This window comes from Amblyomma mixtum, chromosome 1 (genome assembly GCF_055824585.1).
Source record: "Amblyomma mixtum isolate Tamu chromosome 1, ASM5582458v1, whole genome shotgun sequence".
NCBI lineage: Eukaryota > Metazoa > Arthropoda > Arachnida > Ixodida > Ixodidae > Amblyomma > Amblyomma mixtum.
In genome coordinates, this window is record NC_143012.1 from 3,041,509 (window position 1) to 3,060,791 (window position 19,283).

The 19,283-nt window shown below is 44.8% G+C and overlaps 1 protein-coding gene and 1 long non-coding RNA gene across 8 annotated transcripts in view; one reads left to right on the forward strand and one right to left on the reverse strand.

The window, feature by feature from the left end:
- LOC149365260 (inactive phospholipase C-like protein 1) overlaps positions 1 to 19,283 on the forward strand; it is a 124,377-nt gene that overhangs the window by 84,912 nt on the left and 20,182 nt on the right. For all 3 annotated transcript variants that reach the window (XM_089541386.1, XM_089541392.1, XM_089541398.1), the window contains 13 exons: positions 603 to 809; positions 2,809 to 2,848; positions 7,757 to 7,886; positions 9,160 to 9,272; positions 9,344 to 9,407; positions 9,859 to 9,952; positions 10,025 to 10,142; positions 10,553 to 10,638; positions 11,175 to 11,292; positions 13,568 to 13,739; positions 14,537 to 14,617; positions 15,798 to 15,894; positions 18,451 to 18,630. In XM_089541386.1, the coding sequence (XP_089397512.1) occupies positions 603 to 809; positions 2,809 to 2,848; positions 7,757 to 7,886; positions 9,160 to 9,272; positions 9,344 to 9,407; positions 9,859 to 9,952; positions 10,025 to 10,142; positions 10,553 to 10,638; positions 11,175 to 11,292; positions 13,568 to 13,739; positions 14,537 to 14,617; positions 15,798 to 15,894; positions 18,451 to 18,630 (1,500 nt within the window). The remainder of the gene's footprint in view (positions 1 to 602; positions 810 to 2,808; positions 2,849 to 7,756; positions 7,887 to 9,159; positions 9,273 to 9,343; positions 9,408 to 9,858; positions 9,953 to 10,024; positions 10,143 to 10,552; positions 10,639 to 11,174; positions 11,293 to 13,567; positions 13,740 to 14,536; positions 14,618 to 15,797; positions 15,895 to 18,450; positions 18,631 to 19,283) is intronic.
- Positions 7,289 to 19,283, reverse strand: part of LOC149365261 (uncharacterized) — a 44,201-nt gene continuing 32,206 nt past the window's right edge. The window contains exons 2-5 of one of the 5 annotated variants that reach the window (XR_016282555.1): positions 16,839 to 16,921; positions 13,524 to 13,715; positions 10,899 to 11,052; positions 7,289 to 7,805 (exon numbers count right to left, since the gene is read on the reverse strand). This is a non-coding gene — a long non-coding RNA (uncharacterized LOC149365261). The other 4 variants (XR_016282553.1, XR_016282557.1, XR_016282552.1 and 1 more) reach the window with 4 other exon arrangements.

Consider the following 19,283-nt stretch of genomic DNA (forward strand, 5'->3'; position numbering starts at 1 on the left):
CTGTTGGTTGCATTCAGCCCATCACTACTTCCAAGCAAACAGTGATGTTTTTTCTTGATTACAAATTAGTCCTGAGACAGTTATAAAGCTATAAGGCTTTGTTTTTATTTTCTCATTTTCCTTCATTGTTTTTTTAATAATTTCATAGAAACGGATAGCCTGTCAACGTATGACTTACAGTTGCTCTTCTGCTATCATCAAGTAAGGCTTGATATAAAGCAGGTATTTGTGATTAATTCAGCATAAACATCATGTTTTTGTCCTTTTGACATTTATAATGGGGTGGCTTAGGGTACTAAAATATGTATATGTGAAATCAAAATATTGCAGAAGTATGAGAGAAATCTGCAAATTATATTTTCCAGTATCTGCATAATTAATGACACAAGCACTCCCAACTTTATGTGAAAACTAAGATATCTTAATTTACCACATCTGCCCTTGAGGCACTGTTAGAGTTATGGAATATCTCTGGAATCTGCACTCGAACGAAAGCAGAACGCAAACAGCCCTGTTGAAGTTCATTGCTTGCAAACACTGACCGTGATTCACTAAAATTTCCGCATCTGGACGCCCAGTCTCAAGGCCTCCCCTGTTTTCAGTATCCATACGCTCCATACGAGAAATCCGCATCGGCAAGAGCACCGATGTGCTGAGAGACAAGGAGGTGGCCGGGTGTTACTCTGAGGACTGTGTCTTCTCGGTCATTTACGGCGATGACTTTGAATCGCTTGACCTTGTGGCCTCGACCCCGGATGAAGCCAACTTCTGGGTCACGGGACTGAACATGCTCATCGCAGCCAACCGATGTAAGCATTTGTGAATTATTCTCGTGCTGCTTATCCTGGAGCATCAGTTTTTCCGCACTTGTCTGTCATTTATTCAGTACAAGTTAGGGAAGTTATGTAAGCAGCTCAAGCTTACAAATGAACTTGCATTTTTTTTTTTTTACAGAGTGTCAGTGTGCAATGCCCTTTTTCCTGTCTTTCAACACCAAAAGCATCTGCGTTTGTCCACATTTGTCTCTCACCTTTAATCGCTCTGTCATCTGGAAAAGAGAGAATAAGCTTTACCTCGCAAGGTGTGTCACAGTCAGATGCTACATCTCTGAAAATAGATTTTTTACAAGGGAAGTAGGCCCCCCATTTTTTCTATGGGGAAGTGGATTGTGTATATACGAACCCACCTTCTCCATGAGCTGCGGTAATCTGTAGAGGTATAAAAAATAAACAACACAGTGGCTCTGATAAGGTGTGCTTCAAGACAGCTATGATGTCAGTTATCCAGATTTGTCAGAAGCATCTTTTGCTGTGAGATTTTACTGAGACCAAGAACCTAATAGAGTTGTCCTTTGAGGCTAAACTTATTTGGTCACGTTTAAGGATACACTAATAGTAGCTGTTGCCTTTTCTCATCTTTGAGTGTGGAGCTCAACAGCTAGCTATGTTTTGCTTGTTAAAAGTTTATCATGAGCTGAATTTGCTTGAGCTTTGGTGAAACATTTTGTCGACCTTTCACCACCGTGAGTATTCATGGAAATTGCCATAGAAATAGAGTCGACGATCCAAAATTGGTCTGTAGTATTTTCACGCAGCCTTTCTTGGCATCAAAACACTGCAGCACTTCACTGCTGGGATTTGCCCTGCCTTCATAGTCCTAGACACAGATGAGTGGGCATTTCACTGTGGTGAGGTTTCACGAGAGTGCCTTTTTTTGCATGTATAACTTTTTTGTATGTTGCCAATTTTTTTTCTTATTCACTCTGGCTTTAAAACTTTTAAAGTGGCCCATTCAGCTCCTTCGACTGTCTTTTTCTGCTCCAAGGCACGTTTGCGCAATCTCCTTTTTTTTGCGTGACCTTCCCGTCAGTGACTCGTGTTTGAAAGTGACAGGCGCACTTGATTGAGGAATGAGCTCTCAGCCAAGAAGTGGTGTGTTGTTCTCCTTTCATTTGTGTCACTTTCTTCTCCGTGCTTTTCCCTCTTCTCTTTTTCTTTTTCTTGGGGCATGAGGACTTGTTTTTTTCCAAAGCAGTGCTCCTTGTGGCACCCGAGTCAGACCCCTTTCCTCTCTTCCGATGCTCCTTTGTGTGTTGCAGGGCTCAGGTATTGTTCAGGGCGCTCACTGGTGAAACGGCTTTAGGCGTCTGTTGCAGGAGAGTACGACCTTCTGCACTTAAGGCCCTTATGGTCAAGCATTTGCTGTTTTGCTTCATGCTTTTCAGATTGTTTTTAACCCAATTTTTCTTTTTTATGCTATGTATCTGGACCATTTTTTTTTTTTCTTTTCGTACTGTACCTGTTGTCTTTATTTTTTGGAAGCCAGAATGAAAAGTCATGGTGTCAGCTTCTAACTTAAGAGGTTTTTTTATTTTAAAATCGAGGTAATGTCAGGAATGAAGGAAGCACGCAAGTGAAATGAAAGTAAATGCCACTACAAATCGCAGCACTGTTGTCCTGCCATTTAGTAAGCGCTGTCCTTTTATCTCAACTTTAGCAATTTTTATTATTATTAGCATGTTTGTGTGTGCCTCATGATCATTTTCTTTCATCCTTCATTTTTGAGAGGATGCTAAACTTCTTTCCAGGATGACAGAATTGCCTTTTTTTTTGTGGATTTTTTCTGCTACCTTGTGTGGGCAGGCTTTTCTGGGATGCTTTTTTATTAGCATGTTTTACCGCTGCCTGTGTATTCAATATGCCTACTGCTGCAGCATTGATTACACACGACTACATTCTCTACAGGCTTGTGAAACAAACTCTGAGCGCTCAGTAACCACAGGACATGGTTTCCTTCCATTTCTTGCAGCACCTGACAACCTGGATGAACGCCAACGGATGCGAGAGAAGTATCCTTGTTATCAGCTTTTGCCCCCATTGGCACTTTATAGCTCCACACACCCTTTGGCACACCTCCCCTTTAAGAATCTTGCACTGGACGAATTGTGGGGCAATTTGGACAAAGATAAGAATGTCCTAGACAAACGACGTCTTGCTTACGTTCTTTCCAGGCTGTGATAACAGATTAGCATGTACATGCGCAATGGACCCAGCTTTATCATAGCTGCTCGGTGCTCTCCACTTATCTTTTATAATTGACGTGTGTGTGAGACCCTTGACGTGTGTTTATTTCTTGAGATGAAACAGGTTCTCCATGTTGAGGTGCTAATAATGACATGCAACAAAATAAGCTATATGCTCTTGATGCAGTCAAAATTCTTTCAAGGTTCCTCAATATTTTTTGCAGTTAATACACAGATACAATGTAGACAGCAGGTATTGGTGTCCCAAAAGCAAGTTTGATGGCAGTGGAGGGTAAGGCAAAGTTTGGAACACTTTTTTTTTTTTAACACCCCATAGGAGTATCATTACAGTAGGTCTCTCACAGTTACTGAAACATGCAAGCTTGGTTGCAGCCATTCATGCCTTTCTTGTGGAAGGATGGGGTTCTTGTGAAGTATAGAAAGAACTTTACCATGCAAATACATGGCGGAATAAAGAAGTTGGAGCCTGCCACTGTAGTAGTTCAGTAAGCTGCAATGCAGTGCTGTCACAGGCACTGAACCACTGGGAGCCAGCTGTTGGGAAGAATAGACGCAGTCTCTGTTCTGGCTCATACAGCATCTGGCTGGCAATTGCAGTACAAAATCATAGGTCTACGTTTCTCACATTCACGAATCCGTTTTGTGGAGATGCTGACATTTTACTGTGCGACACGTGTAATCTGCACTTTACTATATGTAGCAAACACATTATGCAGTTGTGCAAGCGGAACCACACGTGATCGTCGCCTCCCTTTGGGATGCTTTTGACGATGTCAGAATCATCAACACAGAGTGTTTCCACATGGTGGGAGTCAGAAAAATGCAAGCATGTCTCGGGTTTACCGTTGTATTGTTTAGGTAAGCAGGGCTTTGCGAAATCATTGCATAACGTTGAAAGAAAATTGTTCACGATGGTTTTGCATTCGACTGGCTTATTTTAATTCAGCAGGCTGAACCCCACCAGCATTTGCGCGTGGCCGTCACTTCATGAGCATGCAATGTGTATACATTCGTCAGGAGACTTGTTTAGAGCGCTGGAGCAATGCTGCGGAACAAATCATGCTGTGCAAGTAGTGGGTTAACAGCAATGTGCTCGTTCATTGCTTTTATTTCCATGCGGCTTCATTTCACCATGAGCACTAGCTGTGAAATGCAGTGCCTGCTGTAAAATTTCTCTGCGCTTGCTCTGCAGAAGACCACTCGAGCGCTCCGACACAAGCCTGCTCACGTCTGTATTACGATGCTGTGAGAACTCGACAGTATTGTGTGTCGGCACACACAGGTAGCAGGGGTCTCTTTACTACAGGTTTTTATTTTGCGGACTTTGAAACACGAGTTTTTGGAATGGTTTGGTTTGATTTATGCCACTTTATCATCCCAAAGCAACTCAGGCTATGAAGGACGGCGTAGTAGAGGACTCCGGAAATTGCCACCACCTGGGGTTCTTTAACGTGCACTGACATCGCACAGTACACGGGCCTCTAGAATTTTGCCTCCATCGAAGTTCAACCGCTGCAGCTGGGATCGAACCCTCGTCTTTCGAGTCAGCAGCAGAGCGCCATAGCCACTGAGCCACCACGGTGGAATAAGCACCAATATGAAAGTATAAAATGCTGAGAGGATAAAATAAAATGTGCTTTAATTGCAGCTTAGATTACGACAAAATATAATTTTTTCAGTATTACGGCTGCATCGTGGCAGCAGTCACAATGGCCTGCCACAATTATCACCCTAGCCGTTCCATCTGCTGTAATCGGCAGACATCTGGGGACACTTTTCAGGTAGAACGGTAACAGCCCAAACCACGCGCATAAACTGTTTGAAGTCTCACGCGACAGTCTGAATATCCTCCCTAATTCAAAGTTCATATTTCACTGTCACCTGTTCAATGAGGTACCCGCAGACTGTGTGACGGTCGACTCGCGCACTACTTTGCACAACAGAGCAAAAAAGGCGTAGTCAAATTCTTCACAACTTTTGAATTGACGAGTTTCATGGCTGCTGCCATGAGGTGCGCCACTTCAAACAAATGCACAGTGTTCAAGAGAACTAGCACAGTTCTGCACGCATGAAAAACACCAGCACATTCCGTAGCAGAGGAATGTTCTTGCGCGAGTTGCTCGATCGATAACTCTGACTAATATTTGAACTTGTGTTCACTGTTGACGGCTGGTGGCGGTGGAGTGACTGTCAGAAACTGACTGGCAGGCAAAGGTGGGTGTGGGCAGACTAGCAGCCGAAGACAGGACTGACTGGCGGCCTCAAAGCCAGTCGCTACTGTAAGCACAAGTGCGGATAATGAGTCGTAGTGAGTCATCATAAACGTTGCAGTCACTCACATATTAAAAATCAACAGCACTCGCCATCTGTCTCTTATACAAACGTTCCATTGTACTGTGTGTAATTATAACCTTTTTTTTTTTTTATTGCACACAAAAAATAAATGGTACACAAAATATTGTGTGAGGCTGGACAGAGAGGGAGAGCCCATACGCAGTGCACCTATCAGCCAGTTGGTTACATAGACGTGGTCAAAAACGCATGCATGCAGATTTGCACGCATTCATGCAGATTTGCACACAGTCATTTCAGCTGTGCACAGCACAGGTGTCACATCTAGCATTTGGTAGGCAGCCATCTCAACGCCGTGTACTAAAACTAGTACAGCTGCGGGGCTGTCTGCTACGGAGTGCGTCAAGCACCTCTGAAGTGCAGGCGGCGCTAGCTGTACTGGCAAATCGAGTGCTGCACCGCCTGAGCTGTGCATAAAGTGCAGCCAAAGTGAGGAGACCTAAAAAGTAACTGGTTGACGATGAGTGGATTAGGAAAACAGCCAGGCTTTCGCCACATTTTGTGGGCCCAAAGATGGCAGCCGTTGTGACGTTAATGCAAACTATGCATAGCAAGTAAGACGCCCCATCTGCCCGGCATCCTTTTGCCTCTCCTTGATGGATGAAGTGTAGCACAGCCAGCTTTCCCTCTGGTTATGTTGCTAAGGAACTCTCTGCCCAGAGCTGCCTTCCGCCCACATTCAGGACTGCCACACAGGATTCGTCCACGACAAAAAAGTAGTGCGCTGTTTGCCAACCTAAACAAGAAGCTTCTCGCAAGAAAAAAATTGCATGCTGTAGAGTTTTGATACTTGGCTTGATCAATGCAGTCCGACGTTAAAAAGCTGATTTTATTTACTGCTGCGATTGGCCAGTAGAATAACACAGGAGGCCGTGGACTGTGGCCCAGTGTTAGCAGCTGTTGTATCCTCCTTATAGCAGGGCGTAAGCAAAATAACACTGCATGCCGGCTTTTCCATCTCGTTGACTTACAAAAAGACGTGTGGCAGTGCTGCCGAGCTTTCTTTGTGCCATGAGGACGACATCTGAAGGTGCTTGCTACACAGCACCAGCAGCGCAAATCTGTCGGGCTAGTACGTACTCCGGAGACAGGATCGTGGCATGGCCACAGCATGTGGCATCTGTTGTGAAAACTGCCAATATTTTTGCTGGGAAGTTACGGTAACATTGTCTGCATGCACGACAAAGCACTCGCAAAGTAGCAAACAATTGCTTATGCGCGCTGCCGATCCTTCTTAGACTACTTCGCGGCACCGCAGCATCGTGGCATCAGTTTCGTGAAAATCACCTATAGCTGCCCAGGCAACAGCCTGTTGCTGGCTGTCGTCTGTTGTGTTGAACTGGATTGCACAAAGAAAGAAGAAACATAGGGCAGCGAGGTCAACGAGACATGTGCTTGGTTGGCTACCCAACATTTGGGGGAGGGGGATTAGGAAAGTGAAAGGAAGCTGCATCAAGGCACCCTAAGTGAAAGAGAACAGAGAGAAGAAAAGTGGAGTTCTTTTGTGTGCGTGGAACGTGACCATGGTCGTGCTTCTGTTGTGGTCAATAGATGCATGACCACATCGTGGCACATGCGGCTGCATACACATGTGCAGAGTGCAGCAAGAGGCTACGTCACATCAAAGAGAACAGCTTATCACGCCCACAGCTGATGTCTTATGCTACAGGCGACAGCAAACCCATGATATGCAAGGAATACAGCTGATGTCATTATCGGTGTGGTCACCAACTTCAGCTTTCCTTTGATTTTTCACTGCACCTGTTGTGTCTCAACATTGCTCAACTCTCCGAATGTTTCCTTGAGCTGTGTGGCAGCCAGTTCTCTTGTTCTGAGGTGTGAGTTTGGAAATAGGACCATCAGACTTTTTTATTCAGAGTCAAAGCAACCGTATTAAAGAGTGGATGTGCAGTTTTAATGTTTAAAATTTTGTTTACATGAACATGAACTATTGCATCACATATCAAGTTTATAAAATGGTGCTTGTGAATACTGACGGCACTGTGTCCTGAATAGTGCTCTGGTGTATTAAGTTGGAGGTTGATCTTTAATAGCAAAATTCAGTATAAGTATACTAATCATCATATCTGAGTGTGGAGAGTTAGTGTCAGCACCAACAGCATATTAACAGCACAGACTGCAAGCTAGTGCTGTTCACAGAAACTGTGCAGAAGGAACTGGCACTGTCAGGTTGTTAATGATGCAGACAAATATTGGCCCTTGTCTTGGCGTTTAATCGGAATGCACTCTGGTGAATGTTCCGAGAATTCACACGCTTGGGACCTGAGCAGGATACCACTGCGCTGTAGAGAGCTTGTGTGAGTGGGAACGGTGTTGCTCCTTGACTCGGCCAACAACCAGGTGGCTGCAGGAGATGTTTGAGAAGGCAGACACCGAGAGAAAGGGCCTCCTGGACGAAGTGGAGACCATAGCACTGGTTCAGAAACTCAACAGCCAGCTCAGCGTTGTCCGGCTGAAACAGAAAATGATGGTAAGCTTGAAACTTTCTGCACCTTCGCCATGATTACTCAGCTCTGACAGGACTGACATTCCTAAAAGCGGCCTAGTAATTGTGAGCACATATTCATTATAAGTGAGGTTATGTATCTTATGTGCTTGAAGTCATTTGCCCCACGTCGTGAATGCTACTTTCAGGGTTCGGGTAGATACCCTCTGTAAAATTCTAAGCTTACGTATTTTGGTTGTGACAAAAGTCTTATGGAGCTGGAACAAGCATAAGCAGCACAAGCAGAAGCTCAGTGCCGACTTTTGCTGTTACCTCAAGGCCGTTGTTTTGTGTTGCCATTGTCAGTTTGGCACATATTTTGCCATGCGCTTTCTTTTGGTTGCTTTAACAGCATTGTGCACGACGCTTTCTTGTAGTGGTGGCAGCATAGGGGCAGTAGCAATGCAGAGTTTCTGAGAACAGTTTGTTGGGCAAACTCGTACCTGCAAAACTAAGCATAGCCTTTGTGACAGTGTGTGTCGTCTTGCGTTTTGCAGTACAGTTGACAGGCATTGGAAACAGGTTTCACGGTCAGCTCATCACAGCAGCGCCAAAAGAAAAGCCCATGCTGACGAGAATGAACGTTAAATCAGTCTCGTCGACACTGCATGCTGAACTGCTGCTTAGTTCTTCTGCATGCACAGTGGTTCTCGAAGGCTGCCGAGTGGTTTATTTTTTTATAATTTGCACATTAATTTATGGGCATGGTACACAGATTTCAGGAACTGAAATAGAAATGAGACCTGTTATTTGCATTTTATTTTAATCTAGTTAAATGTCAGTTAAAAAGTGGTAAGCCTGAATATATATACTGCTTCATAATCATCTGGTTATTCCGTGAGATGTAGGATTGCTTCTAGTATGCCCCTTTTCTAGTGCGAGAGCAATGTTTTCAGTATTTATTTTTTTCTTCACTCAATAACTGATTGGAATTGCAGGAAAAGTTAATGACAGCCAATTTCAAGCACTGGTTGAAGCTTAATATTTGAAATCTGTTATTGCAACTCTGCTTTGTGCAGCTCGTTATGCATTTTGCACCTGCATGGGTTTATTTAATATTTCCTGCACAGTTTCTTTCCCTGTGTTGTGTTGGCAAATTGTTTAGCACTTGTCTTTACACTTCCTCAAGTTGCAATCCCACCCAGCTAAAGCTTCTATGTTGGGAACAAAACTCCTAGATAACACATGGTGTGTCGTTCCGACAAAGAACAACTTGAATGCAGCTTCTGTTAACTGGTGCCACCATTGCATTTGGTAGGAGTTTGATGTTGGGAAGACGGAACAGGACCGAGGGAGGATAGACAGGACTCAGTTCGTGAGCCTTTTCAAGGAGCTGGCTACACGCCCTGAGGTGTACTTTCTCATGGTCAGGTGAGTGGCATTTCAGATGCTACCGTAAACAGTTCTGCAATTTTTCACACTGTTCTGGTCGACTTTTGCAGATATTCTGGAAAGGACTACCTCACTGTTGAGGACCTTCAGTTCTTCCTTGAAGGTGAACAGGAGGTAGGCACTTTGTAAACCTCTGAGATTGACTGACTGAAGTGCTCTGAAGCAGCTTTCCGGCACGTTGAGGCATGTGCACATAGAAATTTGAGTTAGATATTATAATTGGAGCTTGTAAGCAGAATATGTAGCACCAAAGGTGTAAAGTGTGGGCATTGAGAAAAAGAAGCCAATGGGACTGGCACGAACAGCGCCCGGGCCTATTGAAAAGAGGTAGTACCTTTTGTGGAACCATGCAACATATAAAAAACTTGTTAAGCTGGGCTGGCTGAGAGAAGTTTTTCTATTGCAGCTGAAACAAATATAGAAACTAATTTTAACGTGCTTATTTCACCTTCAGAGCATGTTCCTTTTGTTGCTGGCTATCTGGCCCTGAGTAGCATTTTTAGTGCAGACAATATGCAGATGTGCATGGGGTTCTAAATTATTGTTCCTTTTTTTTTCCTGCCAGTTTGAGAACATCACTGTTGACGACTGCCTTAAGCTGATACAGCGCTACGAACCCTCGGAGGAGGCCAAGAAGAATAGGCAGATGCTCCTGGACGGTGAGCTTTCCTCATTGCTACCCATGACACGTGCCCAGCAATATGGCTCAGCTCCCTGCCTTTCCCTGACAGGGTTCACGCTATTCTTGCTGTCGGACGAGTGCAGCCTAATGGACCAGGCACACAAGCAGGTGTTCCAGGACATGGAACTGCCTCTGTGCCACTACTTTATATCTTCCTCACACAACACGTGAGCTCCTCCTTTCTGGCTTCCCTTATATAGCAGTGTCATTGTGAGGCTTCCAAGTAGTGCTTAGCATTCTTTGGTCTCCTGTACCTCCTGCACATTAGCACCTTTTTTTTTTTTTCCACTTTTTTCTATTTTGTGATCTGTCATAACAAAGCTTTCAGACAACATCTTTGTTTCCTTCCAAAGGCTAGCAGCAGCCTGTGGAATGTAGAGGACTCAGTGGAACATCGAGACATGATTTAGCTTGAGTTTATTATGGTGGCTGCTTTACATGTTTTTTGTGGACCTGAATGGCTTTGTTTCTCTCTTTTTTGCTTTTACATGAGAGTTGACGATCACAGCAGCAGAGTCCTGTGCTGATAAAAGCTTTTATATGACGTCTTGTGTTTGCATTCACTACTGTCATGCAGATACCTTATGGAGGATCAACTAAAAGGGCCTTCAAGTGCAGATGGCTATGCTCAAGCACTCAGCCAAGGCTGCCGTCTAGTCAAAGGTGAACATTAGATTGCATTGCAATGTATTACAATTATTTTTACACCCTTTAGGCCCAGCAGGTTTCATGGAGGAGAGTGCAGTGAACAGATATAGGGAAAAACGGTGCTCTTCAATGGCTGCCCTAAAAGTGATTCCAATTGTCAGTTAATTTAGGGATGAACTGGCTAGGGCAGCCATGCAGAACGCGCACTTCATGCTTGCGGTCAACAGAGCGATGGGCAATATTCTTATCAAGAAACAGAAATAGATCAAACTTACCTTCTTGGGTAGTGCACTTGTCATGTGGGAGTAGACCAATAAGTAACTGACTGGAGTCTTTCTCATGCCATCCCACATGAATATGGAGGCACTACTTCCAGCTGAAAAAGCACTTTTCCAGTTGAATTTCCAGCCTGAGTTAGAAAATTTCCAGCTGGAATTGAATGGGAAAAGGGCATGATTTCTAGTTCCCAAAATCCAGCTGCAGTGGGTGTGATTTCATGTTACGCCGTGTTGTTGAATGAGTGGTCCCTGCCACTTTTGTGCACTCTGCAGTGGACTGCTGGAGTGGCCCCGAAGGACCCGTTGTCTTTCACGGCAACACGCTGACGGGAAAAGTTCCACTCAGCTCAGTGCTGGACACAGTTCGAGAGTTCGCTTTCCAGACTTCTGAGTAAGTAGCACGATTTGTCAGACAGGCGTCCTCGTATCCTGGCATAGCTGTTTTGAATGCACAAGGCCTCTGTGGGAGTCATCCATCCTGAAGGCTAGCCACTTGTTGGCAGTTGTGGAAGGTATCTCACACGGCCTTAGCATGCATTTCCGGAAACAAAAAGTTGTTTGAGGGAATGCATGAATTTTGGAAGCAAGAGGCATTTTTCTACCAGTCCAACAAAAACATAATTTTAATGCACAATACTGAAGCATGCAATTCAGTGGAAGACTAACAACGTTCTATTTTTCTCTGCTTGTTGCCTGTTTGCTGGTATGGCTTTATGCAAAGAAGTACTTGAAACTGGGCTTGTTGGTGCATATTCGTGAAAGACATGAGAGCGCAAAACGGGGACACGGACGAGGAAGGGAACAGGACGAGCGCTGCACTTTCAACAGGATTTATTCAGGGAAGCACGTTTAAATAGCCTTTGCTCTTATCCATGCTCTTGATCGCAGACAATCGCCTCTCACAGATACGCATCAAGAAACAGCATTTCACTGTGGCGAAGAACAACTGACGTGTCACTAATACAACTATCACCTCGTTTCTTGATATAGAAGGCTTCCACAAGCTCACGTTCAGTCCTATCTCGGCTTTTCAATAGCACTTTGCAATCATATAGTCGAGGCTTGCAGGCTACACGCTTCTCTTTCGAGCAGGCTTGGCAGTGGTCTGGAAGATGTCCTCTCTTGTTTAAAGAATTCTTGTGTTCAAGCAGGCGCTCATTCAGACAACGGCCGGTTTGTCCAACGTACACCTTGCCGCATGTAAGCGGGAACTCATAGACTACTGCTTTCTTGCAGCCAACATGTGGCATTCGGTGTCTGATAGTGCACTCTTGTACTTTTGTTCTTCCAATCCGTGAACACATTCCGGCGAGTTTTCGCGGCGCTGAAAATACTACATCGACGCCATACTTATTGGCCACCTTCTTCAGGTTATGAGAAGTGTGGTGTACATAAGGTACAACTTCCGGCCTTGCCTGCTTTTTTTCTTGAGGTCGGTTGTTTTCCTTGCTGCCCTTCAGCTTTTTCAGCAAGGTCTGCGCCACGGAGAGAACCAGGGAAGCCGGGAAGCCTGCTTTCTGCAGCCTGGACACCTGGGAAGCATAGCTTGCGTGCATGGCATGGTGGCAAGACTTCTTTAGTGCGGAAGCTAAGCACTCTCCGTGGCGCAGACCTTGCTGAAAAAGCTGAAGGGCAGCAAGGAAAACAACCGACCTCAAGAAAAAAAGCAGGCAAGGCCGGAAGTTGTACCTTATGTACACCACACTTCTCATAACCTGAAGAAGGTGGCCAATAAGTATGGCGTCGATGTAGTATTTTCAGCGCCGCGAAAACTCGCCGGAATGTGTTCACGGATTGGAAGAACAAAAGTACAAGAGTGCACTATCAGACACCGAATGCCACATGTTGGCTGCAAGAAAGCAGTAGTCTATGAGTTCCCGCTTACATGCGGCAAGGTGTACGTTGGACAAACCGGCCGTTGTCTGAATGAGCGCCTGCTTGAACACAAGAATTCTTTAAACAAGAGAGGACATCTTCCAGACCACTGCCAAGCCTGCTCGAAAGAGAAGCGTGTAGCCTGCAAGCCTCGACTATATGATTGCAAAGTGCTATTGAAAAGCCGAGATAGGACTGAACGTGAGCTTGTGGAAGCCTTCTATATCAAGAAACGAGGTGATAGTTGTATTAGTGACACGTCAGTTGTTCTTCGCCACAGTGAAATGCTGTTTCTTGATGCGTATCTGTGAGAGGCGATTGTCTGCGATCAAGAGCATGGATAAGAGCAAAGGCTATTTAAACGTGCTTCCCTGAATAAATCCTGTTGAAAGTGCAGCGCTCGTCCTGTTCCCTTCCTCGTCCGTGTCCCCGTTTTGCGCTCTCATGTCTTTCATGGCTTTATGCAGCAGGGATAAGTTGGCATTCCATATTCATGGGAAGCGAGACCACTCCTTACTGCTGTTTTCTAATCACAGATCCTTGCTTTTTTCCTTCCTTTAGTTTCCTTGACTGCTTTAGTTTTGGATTAAGAATGGCATATGTCAAGGCTAGGCCTACTGAGAATTGTGTGCTGCATGATTAGCATGCCACATGTACACAACACAAACTGGTTTAAGCTTGCCTGGTAGCGAATGGAAGACCTTAATCCATTGCAATAGTGCGAACAGATGGAATGGTTCAGCGTACACTGCAGTGGATCCCCTTGCAGCTCAGCGCAATCCCATTTCCAGGTACCCACTTGTCCTGCACCTCGAGAACCACTGTCCCCCTGAGGCTCAGGAAGAGGTCGTGGCCCTGCTCAGGGAAAAGCTCGGCGACCTGCTCTACTTGCCCGGCCGTGACGGGCCCGAGTTCACCACCAAACTGTCGCCTCAGGCACTGAAAAAGAAAATCATCATAAAGGTAGAGTGCTGTAGGTCCACGACTCCAGTCGCTGTACCATTGGTTCATTGGGAAAGTGTTTCGTACATGACACCTGTGCTGAGTATGTGTGCTGTGTGTGTATGTGGTCCCTTGCAAAAGGGAAGCACCAGTTCTCTTTCAAGTTGTGCCCAGTCAGTATATTTAGAAATGGTTTTCCGGCATTTCCTAACAACTTCTCTCGTTGAAAAGTGGACCTTGAACTACCCTTTTTTTAAGTTGTAATAAAAAAAGGACATCATAGATAATCCTCTGTCAGCTAAATGTTCCCTCTTATATTGAGCTGGAAAGTATGCTGGTTGGTTTAGAATGGGAGTCTGAGACATGGAGCACAAGTTCCAGCCCCAAGCATTTCAGTGCATCAGCTAACCCTTCCATTCTATGGTTGGGCCACATTCATCCTGAGATTTCAAATTCCATGCCTGTCGGTTGGGAAGTTGTTACTTGTCCACTAGATTAAAAATTTCAAGAGGTTTGGTTTTACTAGGTTAAGTTTTGGGGAAATTTGAGACAAACCAAAAAATGCTAATTCAGATAGATTGAAGCCCCACATTCTGGCAGATTTCTATGGAAATTCTTTCGATACATTTCTTTCAGAATGTACTATATTAAAAAGTTCCCACATATCCTTTGCTGTGCAGCATTCTGTGAAACAGCCATGTGTCCCACCGATACATTATGGCATACATGCCTACTTTTTGACTTTCCAGTTTAACTATTGTAGCCAGTGCTAGAGAAACTTATATTCAGGATGTGAACAAGCGTATTCCCTCTTCCAGAGCAAGAAGCTCCCCAACAATTCTGAAGAGGCAGAAATATCAGAAGAGGATGACTTTGTGGACAAAAACAGCAATCATTCGGTAAGTGGTGCAGGTGCACTGCTTGTACTTAGTCATTTGACGCTTGGAAATGATGGCACACAATACTAAAAGAGGCAGATTAAAGAGCAGCCATCAGCCACACCAATCAGCAACAGGATTCACTAATGCCGCACCACCGCTCTCTGATTCACCACTGAAGATGGCTTCTGCCTCCACAGTGCACTTTTCAGGCATGAATTTGTGTTCTTCGGGGCTGTTGCGTATTGTTGTGAAGCTCAGTGGAAACAACGTGGCAGCATGTCCACTTTACATCGGATGCTAAAAGTAAAAATAAGAAAGCATGCCTGTGTAACACTGCATTCAGTAACAGCTAGCTCTGCTGGTGCATGCACCGTTTTCCACACAACTCGGTCGCGCCCTCTGCGCCCACAGGAGTTATTGCCACTGCGCGCAGAGGCTGCTACATATCCATAGCGCGGCATATGGTGTCACTTTCCTTTGCTCCTCATTTTTCCTTCATGTTACGCCTAGTTACGCTGCAGAAACGCAAAATGTGCCCTTAACAGCTCTCGCTATGAAACACTTGCCACATAGCATCACTTAGCTGCCCCCATCATGCTTGCATTCGAATGCGAGTGAAGGAAGCTGACAGTGGCAGTGCTGCCCAGCAGCGGGTGGCAGCCACTGCGTACCCTATTCGTTGTCACTGTGTTGCTGCTTTGGGGAAAAGAAGGATGCAAATGTTGGGAGAAATTATTAGTCAAAAACTCTTTCTTCTGTTGCACTGACAAATGTGGGTGCTCTCGCTCCTATCAACTCTCTCTAATTTCTTGGCATTGTCTGCACAGCAAACACTGCTAACTTTTTACTGGCACTTGTTGCTTCTGCTCACAAAGCTGCCAACTTGGAACTTCAAAATTGCCACTTAACCACTTCTTGAGGCACCTGATCGGTGTTCCATGGCGGAGGAGGAGAAGTTGGCGCTGCTTAAAGGAGTACAGACACGTAAATTTGGTGCCATGTTTTCTTCTTCTTTGCAGTGATGTGTATGAAGGACATTGCATACGATCTGATACCTCAGTCAGATTATCGCCTGACGTGCAGACGATCCAGCAAAGCAAAACCATGAGCCAGCCAGGCTAAACACATGCTTTCGCAGGTCTGCTCAGTTTCGCTTCTTTAAAACCCTACCACTTTTTTTCTTTTCAATGCTCCACAGGAGTCTCCCAAGAAGTTGAAGCTTATCAAATCACTGTCTGACATGGTTGTGTTGTCCAGGGTACACTTCACCGACTTTACAGCTTCCCAACAGTCCCGTAAGTACACTTCACAGATGTTGTCTCCCATTTTGTGACAATGTGCTCAAGATTACTTTAGTTAACTTGTAGCCTACTAACTGCCGTAATGCTCAGTTTTGCCGCAGTTTTGTAGAAACAGCAGTTTTCATTTTTAGCAGATATGTTTGGCTTTAAAAAGCCCCAAGTACAGATTAACCAATTAACCCTCGGCCCTCAGTCCCCAGCGGCTGCGGAGCAACTGACCAAGGCGGCGGTCAGACTTGTGACGCAGCGGAGGGTGCTAAGAATCTCTGGCTCCGGACAGGCCGCCATTGGAAACTGAACCTGGCGATGTTGAACGCTAGAACCTTATCCAGTGAGGCTAGCTTAGCTGTGCTGTTGGAGGAACTAGTGGGTATTAAATGGGATGTCAGAGGGCTTAGTGAGGTTCGAAGGACAGATGAGGCGTATACAGTACTAAGGGGCAGGCACATACTGTGCTATCGTGGATTAGCAGACAGACAAGAACTAGGTGTGGGATTTCTCATCAGTCCAGATATAGCTGGTAATACAGAGGAGTTCTATAATATTAACAAGAGGGTGGAAGGTATTGTAATTAGGCTTAATAAGTGGTACAAGCTGAATGTGGTGCAAGCCTATGCACCTACATCCAGCCATGATGACCATATCTTTGAAATCTTCTATGAAGACATGGAATCGGCAATAAACAAAGTAAAATCACAGTACACTGTACTAATGGTGACTTAATGCGAAGGTAGACAAGAAGCAGGCCGGAGACCGCGCGGTAGTCGACTATGGCATAGGCTCAAGGAATAGCAATTAAGGGGAGTGATTAGTTCGCGGAGAGAAATAATTTACGGATCATGAATACTTTCTTCCGCAAACGAGCCTACAGGAAATGGACATGGAAGAGCCCCAATGGTGTGACTAAAAATGAAATAGACTGTATACTATGCGCTCACCCTGGCATCGTGCAGGATGTGGAGGTCATCGGAAAGGTGTGTTGTAGCAACCACAGGATGGCAGGGTCTCGAATCAGCTCAGACTTGAAGAGGGAATGGAAGAAATTAGTGAAGCTAAGTCCATTAATGAGTTAGCGGTAAGAGGGAAAGTACAGGAATTCAGGATATCGCTTTAGAACAGATATTCGGCTTTAACTGAGGAAGATGATCTTAATGTTGAAAGAATGTACTCACACAGAGTACAAATTTTGGTTTTGAATTTTTGTGATGCAGTGTCTGTTGACATATGTAGAGTGAGAAGAAAATTTAAGACAAGAAATTTAAGATTCACATATTTGAAAAAAAAAGAAAAAGAAGAAGTTCATGATCTGCACAGTGGTCTTAGCAGTGAAACAAAACAAGCAGGGTCAAAATAGACAAAACATTCGTGAAGAAGTTTGCTCCGCAAGGCGAGTGTCTAGGCAGAAAATGAAGAGCCACTCTTTGAGCGTTTCCCCACAATCCACTGCCACCGTGGTTCATGAAATAGTCTTTTTAAAGTAGTTTCCCGTCAATTTCAGCTATGAAACTTTAGGACAGCATAAAAAAACGAGACTACAAGCAGATACAACAAATAAAAAATTCTGTTTTTGGCTATTTTTCCGATTTCAAAGCTGCGTCCCCCTTTAAATACAGGGTTCGATAGATGATGTGCCTGAATGCTCTATTAGGTTGTATTGCTACTGTCAGTGCACTGTTATCACTCAGAGAAGACAAAAACAAAAACTACGTGAGGAAAAATTAAATGAAGCAAAACTACGAAACTTGACATCAGTGTTGCAAGTTTAAATTGGAGTGGGGGAAAAAAAATGTTCCAACTATAATTCGAAATTTCTTTGCAATAACAGTGCCTCCTGCTGCCAAATAGACACCAACAAAGCAAGAACTTATTTATAAAGGAATGGAGACAAAATCTTTTTGCATTCTTTTTTTTGAATGAGCAAGGCATTAATAATCATGGATCCTCATCTGGCTCCAATTTCATTTGTGCAGTGGTGGCTGTGATGTCGCTGATAGGCTTTAAGTCACGTGAGGCACACAAGAATGCCATTATATTCTCTGCGTCATCTTTATAATTTACTCCAACTCTTGTACTAGCCGGCCTTCGAAGCTGGAGTGACAGGAAGTAAACAAACAGCTATTAATTTATTTACTCATGTAATTTCCACCTGCGCGTAATTTGCACACCCCCGACTTTTTTACCCGGACTTTTGAAAGGAAACTTGTACTCCTCTCAGCGCTCCCTGCCGCGCAAGCAGGTGTGCGCAGGGCCGGCCTGGGAAGGTCGGCACGGCCGTGTCACCACGTGCAGCATGCGAGAGGCAAACGAGTGTGAGCGGTGCCATAAAAAGTCGGTGCCTCGCTTGTAAATTGCTTCTGGTAAGCACCGTTTACCAAGCTTTTTACCAAACCTGCATTTTTGACCAGTATGATAAACGAAGTCTTGTTCACAAGTTTGTTTTTTCTTCTCTCCATGCAATAAAACAAACACTGGTGCATAGCTGTTTGTCCAGCAGCTTTCTATGTGTGAAATGGCATTTGACGCTATTTTTTTGCCACTTGTGACTCGCAGAGGCAGAGAATGAGGTGTGTGCATTCAGTGAGACATCTGCCCTCAAACTTGGCCATGCCCTGGCCGATGAAGTGGCCGCTCACACTCGCCGTTTCCTGGCGCACGTCTCGCCAACCGCCAGCCGAGTCGACTCGAGCAACTACAACCCGCTGGAACTGTGGGCATGTGGTTTCCAGATGGGTAAGCTGCTACAGGGCAGGAGTTCTGCAAACCTTGTTTAGCCTGCCTGCCTGTTGGACGAAACTGCCAGCAAGCAGTGGCAACTTCTGAATTCAGGCCCAGCATTAGGGACACAAAGTGGCATGAATCTTCCAAAGCAAACAAAATCCATATGCACGGGAAATGTGTCTGTTTGCAGCTGAAGGGATTCACTTACGGCCACACGCTACCACCCACTGCTTGCAGTGCGTACCGTGCGACCAGCCATTGCCCATCAACAGTGTGCAGGCGACACTTGGGGCTCAGGGATGCCACCGCAGCTCACGCGTTCATATCATCCGTGGTGGCGCGAGAGAGTTTGGCAAACCTAGGATTCTGCCCATGGTACACAGGGATTTTTACAAATTCGTATCAGCTGTGATTGTATCATCGAGATTCTACTGTATTTTGCTGTTGCAAACTGCAAAGTGTGCTTAGGCATGAACTGTACAGATCTGAAGTTGACTGACATGCAATCAAAATTGCATATAGAGTTCACCATCGAAGCGTGTTAAGCTGTCTGCAAATTTTTAAGCTGTTATGAAATCTTATTAATCGTGTGGTACTTCGCTAGAGAGAACCTTTCAGTTAGCAGTAATGCACTGGCCTTTTCACACTAAATTTGCATTCAATAC